Source organism: Myotis daubentonii, chromosome 13 (assembly GCF_963259705.1).
Source record: "Myotis daubentonii chromosome 13, mMyoDau2.1, whole genome shotgun sequence".
Classification (NCBI taxonomy): Eukaryota; Metazoa; Chordata; class Mammalia; order Chiroptera; family Vespertilionidae; genus Myotis; species Myotis daubentonii.
Window position 1 is genome coordinate 45,250,730 of NC_081852.1, and position 14,235 is coordinate 45,264,964.

Sequence of the window (14,235 nt, forward strand, 5' to 3'; positions counted from 1 at the left end):
ATTGCTTATTATTACAAACATTAAATATGTATGAAGCACAAAAATTCATTAAATGTTTTTTTTAAACTTGTTTTCCACATATTTCAGGGCCATCTCTCTGTATTCTCACAACAGACTACAGAATTGCTCATTAGCCTGCATTCGTGGATCCATTAGCTTTGGGGCTTGTGAGCTTTTAGGGAGCACAGTCCCTGATGGGTTTGCACAGGGAGAACTCAGGCAGAGGTCATTAGTTTAAGGGCCTCTGATACGTTTCTGTATTCCTTCCAGCACCTTCTGTGGAACCTGTCCACTGATACTTTTGCTAAGTTGTTTCCAGGTATTCATTTGCAGACATTTCACAGTGAGGTAAATTATTGACCTGGAAATGTTTGAACAGTTAGGACTTCAATGTCGCTTTGGATGTTGAAAGTAGGTGAAGAAATATGGTGAGATGTTGGAAACATGTTGGGAAAGGACAGATTTAAAACAATGTAAGCATATCATTCCCTTGCTTAAACATCTTGAAAGGACTTTTTAAAAAATACTGTTTCTTTTATTATTAACACTTTAAGTTTTTAGAATAGTTTTAGATTCACAGCAAAACTGAGTGGAAGATACAGAGTTCCCATATACCCCCCCACCCCCACCATCAAAATCCTGCACCAGAGTGGTTGTTTGTTACAACCCATGAACCAACAGCTAAGTCCATAGCTGACATTACTGTTCACTCTTGGAGCAGAGATGGTATCTGTCTTATTCACTATTTTGTTCACTGTTGGTCCAATACTTTACACGATTTAGGTTTCCTCATACATACCAGGCACTCAAACATGGGTTGAATTATGTTTGATATTCACATTGTTTCTCGTATTGTGTCAGGAGGGTAACTGTTCCCATTGGGAAGGTTTTAAAGGTCACCTCCTCCCTGACCACTTGGGCTCCTGTCTCCCACTAGTTGAGGGTTGTTCTTGGAGACAGTTTTGTGCATATCTGAGTTGAATATATGTGCAGAATGCCTGCAGCTTCCATAGTGCGGGAGGATCCCTGCAGTGAAACACACGTGAAGTGCAGGCATGGCACTGTTGGGGCAAGGGGAGACAGTGAATTGCATTTTAAAATATCATCTGGTGCTCCCACTGCCTGGAACACATTACACCATCACCACCTCTCTAGCTGGCTGGCTACCTCCTGTCCAACCTTAAAATTTGGCTAAAATCTGACATTGCCTCCTAGAAACCACTAGGCTGGTCTGACCCTCATTTGTGCCCCTTGCATCCAGCGACCACTCGGCAGTGTTATTTACACTGTAAGTGCCTCTTATTTGCTTGCCAGACCCCCAACCCCCACCCACACAAGGGTATAAGCCTCATTGTTACCTCGGCAACTAGCACATTCTAGATGCCCAATAATTACTTATAGGAAGAAGGGAAGGAAAGAAAAAAATTGAAGATAAAAAATAGAAGTAGATGGTGTCTTGGTCTGCTCAGGCTGTTGTAACAAAATGCCATCAACTGGGTGTCCTAAACGACTTATTTCTCTTAGTTTTGGAGGCTGGGAAGCCAAGATCAAGTGCCAGAGACTTGGTGTCTGGCAAGAGCCCTCTTCCTTGTTTGCAAATGGCTGCCTTCCTGCTGTGTCCTCACATTGCCAAGAGACAGGCATCTCTCTCGTGTGTCTTCTCATAAGGGAACCAATTCCATTTATGAGGGCTCCACCCTCACAACCTGTTCACCTCCCCAAAGCCGCCCCTCCGAATACCATCACAGTGGGGATTAGGGATTCAACATATATGCTTCAGGGAGGCACATTCAGTTTATAGGTGATGGAAAGTAGAAAAGCGAATAAATAGGGAAAAAAAGAGAATGGTACGAATTCCAAAGAGACATGGTAAGGAAAATAAGTAAAATGTCATCTGTGCTAAGGTCTATATAATAATGGACACTTGGAGTGAGCAATGAATCAACAGCATCTACAGCTGACCCCTGAACAACATGGGTTTGAGTTGCATGGGTCCACTTGCACATGGATTTTTTTCAATAAATACACTAACTGTATTTTCCTTATGATTTTCTTTTTTTAAAAAATAAATATTTTTTTATTGAATTTAGAGAGGAAAGGAGAGGGAGAGGGACAGAAACATCAGTGATCGGCTGCCTCCTGCACTTCCCCTACTAGGGATTGAGCCTGCAACCTTGGCATGTGCCCTTGACCAGAATCGAACCAGGAACCTTCAGTCCGCAGGCTGACGCTCTAGTCTATCCACTGAGCCAAACCAGCTAGGGCCCTTACGATGTTCTTAATAACATTTTCTTTTCTCTACCTTACCTTATTGTAGTAATCTGTAATACATAGTAACATACAAATATGTTAATCAACTGTTATCCGTAAGCTTTTGGGAGGAGTCAAAAATTATATGCAGAGTTTTGACTTGCAGGGTTGCTCAAGGGCCAACTGTAGAATCTAAATGCTTATTCAAAGACCAGAGACCAGGAGAAAGCTGAGGGGCTGGGGCAGGTTGTTGAGATTTTCCTGGAGGGCTGTGGTCAAGGTTTCAAATCTAACTAGCTTAGCTCACTGCTGCTGAAGACATAATTCCATGTCTTTTATGATGCACTCGTGTATATATAAGGCCCTGTGCTCTCTCCACTACTGAAACTTAAAGTCAACTCAGAGACAGAAAGATGTTGATTCCCATAGAGTGGGTGAACTAACTCACCCAATAATTGCCACTATACTAGGTGCATAAACTTGTTTTGCTGAATCCACTGAGGAGCGAGCACTGCAAGGATGGGTTAACAGGTTCAGAGATGTTTGCTAACTGCTCATTGCTCACATTAAGTCCTGACATGGACACTCTAACCTAACTTCTATGTCCTTTTCCCCCACTAGTCACTTAGCCTGCATTTCACATTCATCCTTTTGTTCTTTCATGCAACACAAAGGAAGAACTCATATGGGCCAGGTATTATGTTAGGTATGAGCAATACTACTACCCCAGGGCAGACCATGGTCACAGTCCTGCCCCCTGGAGAGCTGCATTATTTGTGGGAAAGACATTAAGCAGGCAATGTAAGGCGTGTGAAATGTTACGAAGGGGGACATGTGGGGTACTGACCTGGGCAAGCATGCAGGGTGACCTGTCTGAAGAAGTGGAGACACCATTAGGAGTTAGCAAAGGCAAGTTGGAGCCTTGGGGAAGAAAAAGTGAGCTGGACAGATGGGACAATATATGCAGAGATGGAGAGAAGGTACAATCAAGGATCTGGGCAAGCAGGTCAGTGGGGGCAAAATAACAAAAAAACAAAAAGCCTTGCATACACACATCTGACTGAGACTTAATCCTGAAGCAATTAGAAGTCAGTCAACATCTGATCACAACATTCCTTCCCCACAGCAGAAAGGAAGGTCTGACTTCAATTTAATACCTACCAAACACCTAGAGGATAATTGGTTTCGATTAAACTTCCCTGGTCTGCAGTAGCAGATGTAGGATACTATGGGTTGGATGCTACAGGAAACTGAGTAAAGTGCTGCTGTCCCAACATCACTATGAAACCGTCCCCAGAGGGAATGTCGAGAGCACGGGGAGCGCAGGTCCAACCTGGCTCCTGGGCTAACACCCTCACTGCCAGTGATGATGTGCACAGCTTGTCCTGCCTCTGCGTCAGGGCGCCTCCTCCCTCCCGCCAGCTCTCAGGCAGCCTCTGCAGGGCACACTCCATCCTTCCCCTTCCCCCTGTAGCTGGCTGCATCCCACAGTGACTCAGAACATCCTTACTAGGTGTACCGGTTAATAATGCGCATTTTTTTCAATAGATGGAGTTACACATAGGCTGATATATATGCGATTTGATATGTATGCTTTGTTGTATTGACAGCAAGCTTCAAAACTTCATGTGTCAAATTTTCTGAAGGTGTTAACATCATATTTTTATGCTTAAAAATGTTGAATTTCATGCCAAAGAATAAGAGCATTTGCGGGAAGTTTTAATTCATTACTTTATTTTGAAGGAAAGTCCTGCTGAAAGTTATCACATACTTCAGGAAGCGTATGGTGTACATGCTCCATCTCAATATGCTTGTGAACGCTGGTTTAAACGCTTTAAAAGTGATGATTTCAATGTGAAAGACAAAGAACGTCCAGGTCAACCGAAAAAGTTTGAAGACCAACAATTACAAGCATTAGTGGGTGAAGACGCATGTCAAACTCAAAAACAACTTGCAGAAAGATTAAATATTGCTCAGCAAACAATTTCCGATCGTTTACAAGCAATGGGAAAGATTTTAAAGGAAGAAAAGGGGTGCCACATCAACTGAACAAAAGACAAATGGAAAACTGAAAAGTCCTCAGTAAAATGTTGCTTCAACAGCAGGAAAGAAAGTCTTTTTTGCATCGAATTGTGACTGGTGATGAAAAATGGATTTAATTTGAGAATCCCACACACACAAAATCATGGGTTGATCCATGTCCACCATCAACATCCACTGCAAGGCCAAATAGCTTCAGAAAGAAGACAACGCTCTGCGTTTGGTGAGATCAGGAAGGTGTGGTGTATTATGAGCTTTTAAAACCAGGTGAAACCGTTAATACAGTGGGGCCTTGACTTATGAGTTTAATTCGTTCCGTGATGGAGCTCATAACTCAAATTACTCGTATGTCAAATCACTGTGAGGTTCGCTGTGCCAACTAGCGGTGGGGTATCTGAAGCTGGCTTGTAACCCGAATTTTTTTGACCTTGTAACTCAAAGCAAAAAATCGGCCTAGAGACGGCTCATATCTCAAAAAAACCCGTTAGTCGGGACACTCGTAAGTCAAGGCCCCACTGTACTGATCATTACCGACAACAATAATCAATTTGAACCATGCTGTGATCGTAAAACAACCAGAATGGGCCAGAAGACACTGCAAAGTAATTTTGCTTCATGGTAACGCACCATCACACACTTCATAACCAGTTAAAGACATGCTAAAAGATCTTGCCTGGGAAGTATTAACCCACATGCTGTATTCACCAGACCTTGCTCCTTCAGATTACATTCCAATCGACGGCACACGCACTTTCTGAGCGGCACTTCAAAATGTATGAAGAAGTGAAAAATTGGGTCTCTGAATGGTCCGCCTCAAAACAAGAAAAGTTCTATTGGGACGGTGTCCACAAATTACCTGAAAGATGGGGGAAGTGTGTAGCTAGCGATGGACACTACTTTGAATAGAGCACTTTTGATGTTTCTCTTGAAATTATTGTGTTTTCTTTGGATTACAAAATCCGTATTATTAACCGGTTAATAGTTAACCCGAATTTTAACCGGATAATCCGCATTTTAACCGGATAATCCGCATTTTAAAAAATATTTAAAAATTATTTTAAAATTCTCATACTAGGGAGGCAGTGTTCTGGGAGGCGTATAAGTGAAATGGGCAAGAAAGCCTTGGAGGCATATTAAGACAACAGAAAAGAACAGACATATGGAAAACACAAATCACTGATAGTAAAATAATTTTATTTAGTTTCTTTTTTTAAAAAAAGGTAGCTTTTCACATATAAATTTAGACTCAAGATTACAGTATATATTTGCCAAAAGGAACATCCCTGAAGGAGGGCTAGGCCTAGTGCTCGAGTGAGCCCAGGGAAGCACACTTCAAGTGGAAGTGCTTTCTTTAAAACTTCACCACGTGATTTCCCTGCTCCTCAACTCTGCACCAGGGCTGTGGCTTGTAAGATAACCCACATCCATCACTTGGGGGCAGCAACTTTTAGCTCAGGGGAATAGAAAACATCTCTAGTAATGAAAGCACAAAAGCCAATGATCCAAGTTTCCCACAACAATCATTATCTGCAGCAACAATATATGACAGGTGAAGAGTTTATTTTTAGTTCAAAAGTTCTTTTGCGGGCCGGAGAACACAAAATTCACTCAAAAAGAGAACGCATACAATTAATGAGCAAAAGTGAAAAAATGATTCTCTCCATATTACAAATGCTTTTATAGGATAAGGCCCAAGGAAAAGACCCACTCAAATCTGGGATTCCATTCCCATAAAGTGTTTGGCACAACTCACAACTGTCATGAGACTGAGAGTCAGCTGAGAGGTTGCTGGAAGGATCCCATGACTTTTCTGTCTGGCTTGAACAAAGTCTACACGAAAGGTCTTAACAAGCTGCACATACTCAGGCCTAACTATGGGGCACACTTTTTTAAGAAAGTTAATCTTTAAGGGAAAAAATGTCCAGGTGAAACAGGTCTCTCATAGCCACAGATTAATGTCATCATCTCATGGAAGATTAAATCCACTGGCTGCCCAGGAAGTCAGTGGAATCCTAATCTCCTAGGGAAGGTGAAGCTGGAGAACAACTTTGATTTCAGCATCTCAGGGCCAATAGGGAAGGAGACAAAAATGACGGCGTTACTCTTTGTTCCACACTATGTAGGCTCCTGATGAACAATATTGAGGAGAATTCGTGTGCTAGTAATCATGGCAGCCTAGAATAGAGCCTTTAGGCAGAGGTACTAGGGCAAATGAATGTACCCCAAATCCAGTTAAAAAACTTCCTGCAGTTATGATACAATACTGTGCAGTGAATAGCTAGGAATTGTATGCTGCTCCTATTTCTGGTAAAGCCCTGTCTTGCTCTTGGCCACCCAGAGCTGAGAGGTGACTTATAAGGAGTAGTCTGTGACAAGAAACCAAGTACCTTAGTCACACACAGCCTGAGGCAGTGACACAGACAGTCATCACCCAATGGAGGAGAATTCAAATCCCCAGAACTTTGACTCAAAGCCAAGGTTTCATCTCATCCAAAACTTGAAACCAAGCTCTATCTCAGCCTACTAATGCAATAAACTAGTGATTAGGAACCTCTACAAGGAATCTGGTTGAGTGGCAAGGTGCATGTCCCAGCAAGCCACCAACCTGACTGTAGGAAAACAAAAAGGTACAAATTGTATCAAGTAAATGGTTGCTCAACTGGAAGATCATTTCCTGGGGAACTTCAGCGGACTAGATGCTAATCACATGGATGTACACTGCAGACCCTAAAGAGAGCCCGGGTCCCAGGTGCAGTGAGTCTTCTTTACACTTACCACATCCTGGCCATCTTCTCTCTGGCCTTCTATCTCTTGAATGGCCGAGCACACACTTCCCCTGGGACCAATGTAAACATTATTCAATAGATCTCAGCTTAGGAAAACACAGCTTGTGATGTATGTAGTGTTTAACATTCCAGTGCAGGCAGTGTCTTAGCATTAGACTTTCCTTCTTTCATGAGTACCAATTTAGCAAGGATCACTCACAGCATACTTGATAGAACTGTGGTTGAAAAGACCATTTGGGTGCCAGACAGCTGGCTCTATCCTGGAATCAGCTGGTAAGCCAGGACTACCACAGGAGAGGCAGAACACACGAGCACAGGGAGTCGCGTAACCATTATTCCCATTGAACCCCTTGGGCCACATCTTGATATGGGAGAACATTTCCATCTCTTGCATCAACCTATGCTCTCCTTCTTCTGGACAGGGCTCTCTCCAGAGGGTTCAGCAGCATCCTTAGAGAGGAGAGGAGAGCTTTTCCTTCCAGTCCTAACATCTGAATATTTCACAGCACAAGAGGCGTCCACGAACATGCTCGGAATGTTGCTGCCAAAGTAGATCTTACTGTTAGAAGCGATGGCCTGGTACCTCCTGAGCTCCAGGTACTCCGGGGTCAGTTTGTGCTGGGGGCAAACAGGAGCAGAGGCGTCAGGACACTCTGGTGCACTATTCATCCCTGTTTCCTCACCCACATTTCCCTACTGCACTACCGATAAAATTACTCAAATCTGAATTCTTGCCAATGACCCTCTCTCACTTTGAAGTGTGGCTATCACATTAACAGTTATATTCCAGACTTGAAGTTCCTTCAACAAGCTGTTATAATGTAGGAGAGGCTGTTTATTTTTTAATTAAGAAGAAAAAAAGGTTGGGGGTGGTTTTGAGGAACAATGAATGATAACTCACTAAGTAATGATGATAACATTTCCATAGTGACTTGTGGCTGATGAAGTACTTCCATATGTACTTTCTCATTTCATCCAGCTGAATCAACCTGGGGTCAGTCTGGAATTTCTCCTGGCTCTCCTGATATATGAACAGGTCAATGGATGGGAGTGGCAGAGCTTCAAAGGAAGGGCCTGGGCCCAGAACCTTATAATCAACCACCTTTGATTCTGCTTTTCTTGATCACATTCCAGAACTAGAAAATATCTCAAGAAATCACCTGGTCTGGCCTCTTGCCTCTACCCAGAAACTGGATGTTCAATCTGTTTGTGATGGACAGATATTTGTCAATCATCAGGTTTCTCTCCATCACAGTGTCTTGTTTAAATTGTGATCCTAAGATATATCCAATCACAATCTCTCTGGGTTTGATTAAAACGTATTCATTTCCAATGATCCTTAAAATATACTCCAAAGCCTCTCAGGGCCTTCCCTAGCGATTCTCTCTTCATCAAGTCCCAGCCTGTCCTCCAGGCAAAAGCCCATCTTGTTCTTCATAGCCCTCTGACATCTTCCACTCCTGCACCTACACCTTCTCCAGCTGACTCATATCCCTGCTGAAACACTGCCATCCAATCTGCTCACCGTGTATAAACAAATTACTTTCTAAAGTCTTATTATTATAGGTCAATATCTGAATAGCATTTTTCATTTTCAAAGTGACATAAAACTACTTGCTGCCCTTTGGCATAGGCTGACTTCATGACAAGCTCTAGATATTTGTGCCTAGTCAGCCTCTCCCATGACAGATTTGAAATGTTAGTTTTGTAAACTGAAGTTTCTCATCTCGTCTTCATCTTGACCAAACTCCATTCTGTTTCTATAGAGCTGTGTCCTCCAATATGTTAAGTGTATTTCTAAATTCATACTGAATTTCAAGTCTTATCATTTCTTCTGAATACAGATTATTTGGCTCTTTTCTAAATCAAAAGAGTTTAAGCTCTGTCTCTACCTTCAATCTTTACTCTAATCCTGGAAACTGTATCCTATACCTTAGCAATCTCTGTCTCCATTCTTTCTGTCCAATCTATTCTACAACTAATAACCTTATAAACCTTGGTTAGATCCTTCCCTTCTCAGAAAGCCATAGGGGTTCTAGCTGCCTCTTAATTAAATAATTCCTGCTAACTAGGCCTGTAGTCTCCAGACCTAAACTTACCCCAGTCCCTAAACAAAAATTGGTCACTCATACATCATCCAACCTCCTTTCTCAAGTTATTACACATAAAATGCCTCATGACTAGAACATTTAAAAAGCCCAGTAAACAAGCAATACTCAGTTCATAGCATTTGGAAACACGTGTGTGTGGTGGGAGTGGTGGTGACTATTAAAATAATTGGCAAACACTACTGACATTTAGTAGGTGAGGGCCTGGGGTGCAAAATATCCCATAATGCATGAGATGATCTTCAACAATTAAGAACTATCTCACTCCAAAATGCCAAGAATGTCTCTGATGAGAAACACTGCTATAAACGAGCTTACTCAAAAAAACCTACCTTCTCTGGGAAACAATTCTAAGTAAACTTTACTCTTCTGTTCTTTTTGTCATTTCAGAAGCCCCTCAATTTTCTTGATTACTGAATTCTTATATAGCAGGACAAATGAATGGCTATATGGCAAGCATGTCAAACTCAAAGGCTAACATGGGCCAAATAAACAAGGTTTAAGTTTATGTGGGCCGCAAAAAACAAAAGCTTCAATTTTCATAGAAGCATAGGTTTATTTCGATAGAGACATACTGAATACAAAGGGCTGAAATAAATGAGTAATCGTTAATATAAAAGAGTAGAACATTTTAATAAAAATTGTATTTTTTCTCACCAGACACTGAATATCTGCACAATTAAAAAGCGTAATGCAAATTTCTATTTTTCTTATTCTCTGAAAGCGAACTATTTCCTGTTGTGCACACCAAACAAGTCAGTACAAGACTAATGACATGCAATTGGCTGCTAAAATATTCGCTGCTAGTATTAGTGGAGAGAAATGGTGCGCCTGTGCTTAAGCCGCGTAAGGGAAATGAATGTAACATGATTATAGTAATCAGTCAATAGCGAACGTAGTAGTTCGTTATTAATAATCCTATCTAATAAAAGAGAAAAATGGTAATTGGCGTACGACGATACCCTTTTCATTGGCTAATCAGGGCTATATGCAAATTAACTGCCAACTAAGATTGGCAGTTAACTGCCAACAAGATGGCGGTTAATTTGCATATGTAGGCACAATGCAGGGAGGCGAAAGGGAAAGCAGGAAGAAGCCCCCTGCCACTGACAGTGATCGGAAACCCAGGGGGGAGCTAAGAGCTGGGGGGCAGGTGATTGGTGATCGGAGGGTGATGAGGGTCAACTCCTCTGGCCGAGGCATCAGGCCTGGGCGGGGGGCTGAGCCGGGGATTGGGGGGATATGATGGTCCCCTTGCCCAGGCCTGAAGCCTGGGTCAGAGGCATCAGGCTTGGGCGGGGGGTGGAGCAAGCGATCAGAGGGAGATGGGGGTCCCCTGCCCAGGCATGATTCCTGGGCCAGAGGCCTCAGGCCTGGGCGGGGGCCAGAGCCAGTGATCGGGGGGAGATGGGGATCCCCTGTCCAAGCCTGACACCTCTGGCAGAAGCGTCAGGCCTGGGCAAGGGGCCGATCAGGCGATCGGAGGGTGATGGGGGTCAACGCCTGAGGGCTCCCAGTATGTGAGAGGGGGCAGGCTGGGCTGAGGGACACTCCCCACACACACACACACACACACACACACACACACCCAGTGCACGAATTTCGTGCACCGGGCCCCTAGTTATATATAACAGGATATTATAAAAATTAAGTCATGAAATTTTATTAAGTCGTTTCTTGCATACTGTTATATTAGCTGGGCTGCAAAAATGTTCGCTGTGGGCCGCATGTGGTCCATGGGCCGTGAGTTTGACGTGCTTGCTATATGGCATGTATTTTTATCTATCTGCTTGCCTTTGTCAGAGCTCCCCATTTTTATATGCAAATATACAAAATTCCCTATCCAATAAGTGTGCAATATATCTTGCCAAGTGACTGGCTGATTCTAGAGGGTGTGACAGTAACTATCCTTTCTTGACACTGGATAGATCTCCTTTATCACATCAGAGCCCCCACAAGAGAAACCAAAACCCCAAACTGTGTTACTAGGAGAGTGGCACAGAGAGCCAGTCACCTTGTTCGACGTGGCATATTTATGTGCAGCATAATATTCAGCGTCTGCTTTTGCCTTCTCTCGGGCCAGGAACGCGGCATCTAGCAAAACAACACAGGGTATTTAAAACAAAGGAAACTTGTGATCTATTTCCTCAGCTGGGTAACAAGTTCAGACTCTACTTTAGGTAATAGTCCCATTCTGCACTGCCTGATATTTTGATCACTTCTTTACTTTAAAAGCATATACCAGTAACAACTCTAGCAGTTTCCAAATCCCAGTCCTCAGACAGCTTCTGAGGACTTCACTGGGAATACTCTTGTCAATGTTGAACAACTCCCAGCTCACCTGAGCCCACTTCAGTTTCCACCTAAAAGTGCTCTTTCTTTCCTCCATCCCCATCACCCAAAGCATCACACCCCACCCCACTCTCAGCTTCAAGTGAAATAACTAAATCCAGACACAAAAGCTCTGCTCTATTTACTGAATTCCCCCCCCCCCCCCCCGCATTTGATCTAAACAATAGAAAGCAGCAGTATATAAGCAGAAGAGGTTGAATGTTTGGTCTTCAAGACTATGAGCTAAGAACATCTCACTGTGAAATCAAGGAGTTTGAGAGTTCTGTGAAAACCGTGGCTTCTTTTTTCCCAGCTAATTTGTATGATGTGTTTTTTTCGTTGACAGGTAGGAAAGAAACTGGTTGTGTTGGGTTTTCTCATCTTATATATTTTTTACAACTGATTATGGGTAATTATCATACTGCCTGAGAACAAAGTAGGAGCTAATAAGCCCTATTTTAAGTCAGAAAAGGAAAGGCTGAGTTAGCCAAAGTCACAAACCAAACCAAGAGCTAGATATGTAATGGCAATTTTAAAAAAATTATCTAGAATATCAAGTCAGCCACTTCCTTCAGACTATTCTGTCTATGGTCTTCCTACCCACCATAGAGCCCAACCCCTGGGGCAGAGAGGCAGATTAGGATAGTCAGAGCCTCTTTTTTCCTGATGTACCTTCAATTTCAGAAATGCGTTTTTCAGTTTCTTTCTCCATCACCTTCTGCTGAAACCAAATTTTTGCCACTTGTGCAATCTTCTCTGCTTCTATAATCATACAAAAGAAGACACATTCAAAAACATTTCCCTAGCTCCACAGGTACTTAGAATCAGCAGCACACAGTCTAACGTTTACTTACATAAGGTGTTATGGTCTATTTCATTAAGTTTTATCTAACCACATAGTAAACAACTCAATGGAATAGAAGGGAGTCTATTTCCTACTTTACTGTTCTGTTTTGACAGTGCTAATTTTGTGGGAAGGGGAATACAAAAGTTAACAGTTCCAGTCCTTTAAGGGATTAAACAGCAATGGTCCACAAGCTAATGGGGGATTGGGGGAGGGGGGGAGATACTTCATCAAAGTACTCAACACAAAAACATAGCAACATAAATGCATGGCAAGGTAGGACAATTAATATAATGTGGTAGGAGAAAGAAAGGTAAGTTACACCAAGGAAGGCCTTCTAGAAGAAATCTTAAAGAAAATAATGGACATGACCTAGGAGGACAAGGCAGAAGGTGTAAACAAAGACAAGAAGGTACGAAATGAGCAAGTGAGAGGTAATACAGAATCAGCTGACAAGAGATACAACAAAAAGTAAGAATAGAAAGAGGGCTAGAAGACACCTGTCTTGAGTGACAGCCTAAGGAATTTAGGCTTTAAAATGCTCAGGATCAACTGTTAAATTGCCATGAAGGAAATAACACGATGAAAATATCAGAGAAGGAATACTGACTGCCATGGAAGGTAAAAGAGAAAGAAGGGCAATTCATCTGAGAATGTACAAACAGTGTTGGGAGTGAAAAGCTTAGCTGCAGCAGGCTGTTACAGGCGGGGAAAATGAGAAACATTCTTAGTAAAACTCTGGCCCAATCAAAGGATCCAGGACCAAGGGAGAAAGACTCTAATTAAACTTTTATTTCAATCACTGCATTTCTTGAAGAAGTTCTCAACTCTCCTTTTCAGACAAAGAAGGTGAATATTTTAACACATTTTATGCACTTCCCAGGGGAAATGCATAATGTTAAAAAAAATTTCCAAGTGGTTTTTTCTTTCTAGAAGACAGTAGCCTTTCTCAACTACTTCAGGGCACATTTCTCTATCAGCCATAAAGTCAATTTATATCATACCATCCCAAAAATAGGCTATATTCAACTGGGCTAGAAATTTAGCGATAAGCAGAAACTGAAGATAAAACTTGAATAAAAGGTGGGGGGATCTGGCATCTGCAGCTAGAACCCTGAGACTTGGTGTTTCAACATTAGAGAACTGCTGCCATAATCCCATTTAACACTGCTCTTTAATGTGTGTGGATAAAGCCATAAAGAGTATGACTAAACTTCTAGTCTAGAAAAATGGTGCAGTAGGCTAGTGAGAAAAATCCTTCAGCTACCAACACCTTAAAGCAGCAACTTTCAACCTTTTCATCTCATGGCACACATAAACTCATTACTAAAATTCTGCAACACACCACTATATTTTTTGTCAATCTGACAAAAAAAAAAGGGTATACTATTGATTCATTCATATCGGACAACTATTGTTGTGTTTGCTGTTGTGATTTTTTTATTTGACAATCTAAGGGATAGAGGTCAGTTCCCTGACTAAATATTCAGGTATTAAAAATTTGTACAGCACGCAAGTGTTCCTGCCTCGGCACACTGGTTGAAAATAACTGCTTTAAAGTGCTAGATAAAATTTAACAAATTTGTTTTTTAACGCATGACTGAGATTCTAAGTAAGAATTTGTTTTTTAACCCAGGGCTGAGATTCTAAGAAAAAAATGGGAGCTACTCAAGAGACATAAGCAAAGGGAGAGCTGAGAGTCTGCATAGTGGCAGCCCAGGGGTGGTTATCAGACAAGTAAGGGAGAAGAACTTTGGTTATTGCCCAAGCAGGGGGGTCAGAAGATGAGGACTTGAGATACTGGAACTGAGACTCCTGTATACAACAGAGAGACAGCTACAGAACTGCAACTCCAGTGAGACTAAAAAACTCTATC

General features: G+C 42.1%; 2 protein-coding genes across 10 annotated transcripts in view; one reads left to right on the plus strand and one right to left on the minus strand.

The window, feature by feature from the left end:
- The window catches only part of LOC132214241 (histone lysine acetyltransferase CREBBP-like), a 390,706-nt gene that overhangs the window by 129,849 nt on the left and 246,622 nt on the right, over positions 1-14,235 (plus strand). The window lies entirely within an intron of this gene.
- The window catches only part of ERLIN1 (ER lipid raft associated 1), a 40,446-nt gene continuing 31,674 nt past the window's right edge, over positions 5,464-14,235 (minus strand). For all 9 annotated transcript variants that reach the window (XM_059661065.1, XM_059661060.1, XM_059661064.1 and 6 more), the window contains 3 exons: positions 12,188-12,277; positions 11,199-11,278; positions 5,464-7,694 (listed from right to left, as the gene is read on the minus strand). In XM_059661065.1, the coding sequence (XP_059517048.1) occupies positions 7,470-7,694; positions 11,199-11,278; positions 12,188-12,277 (395 nt within the window). In that variant the 3' untranslated portion in view covers positions 5,464-7,469. The remainder of the gene's footprint in view (positions 7,695-11,198; positions 11,279-12,187; positions 12,278-14,235) is intronic.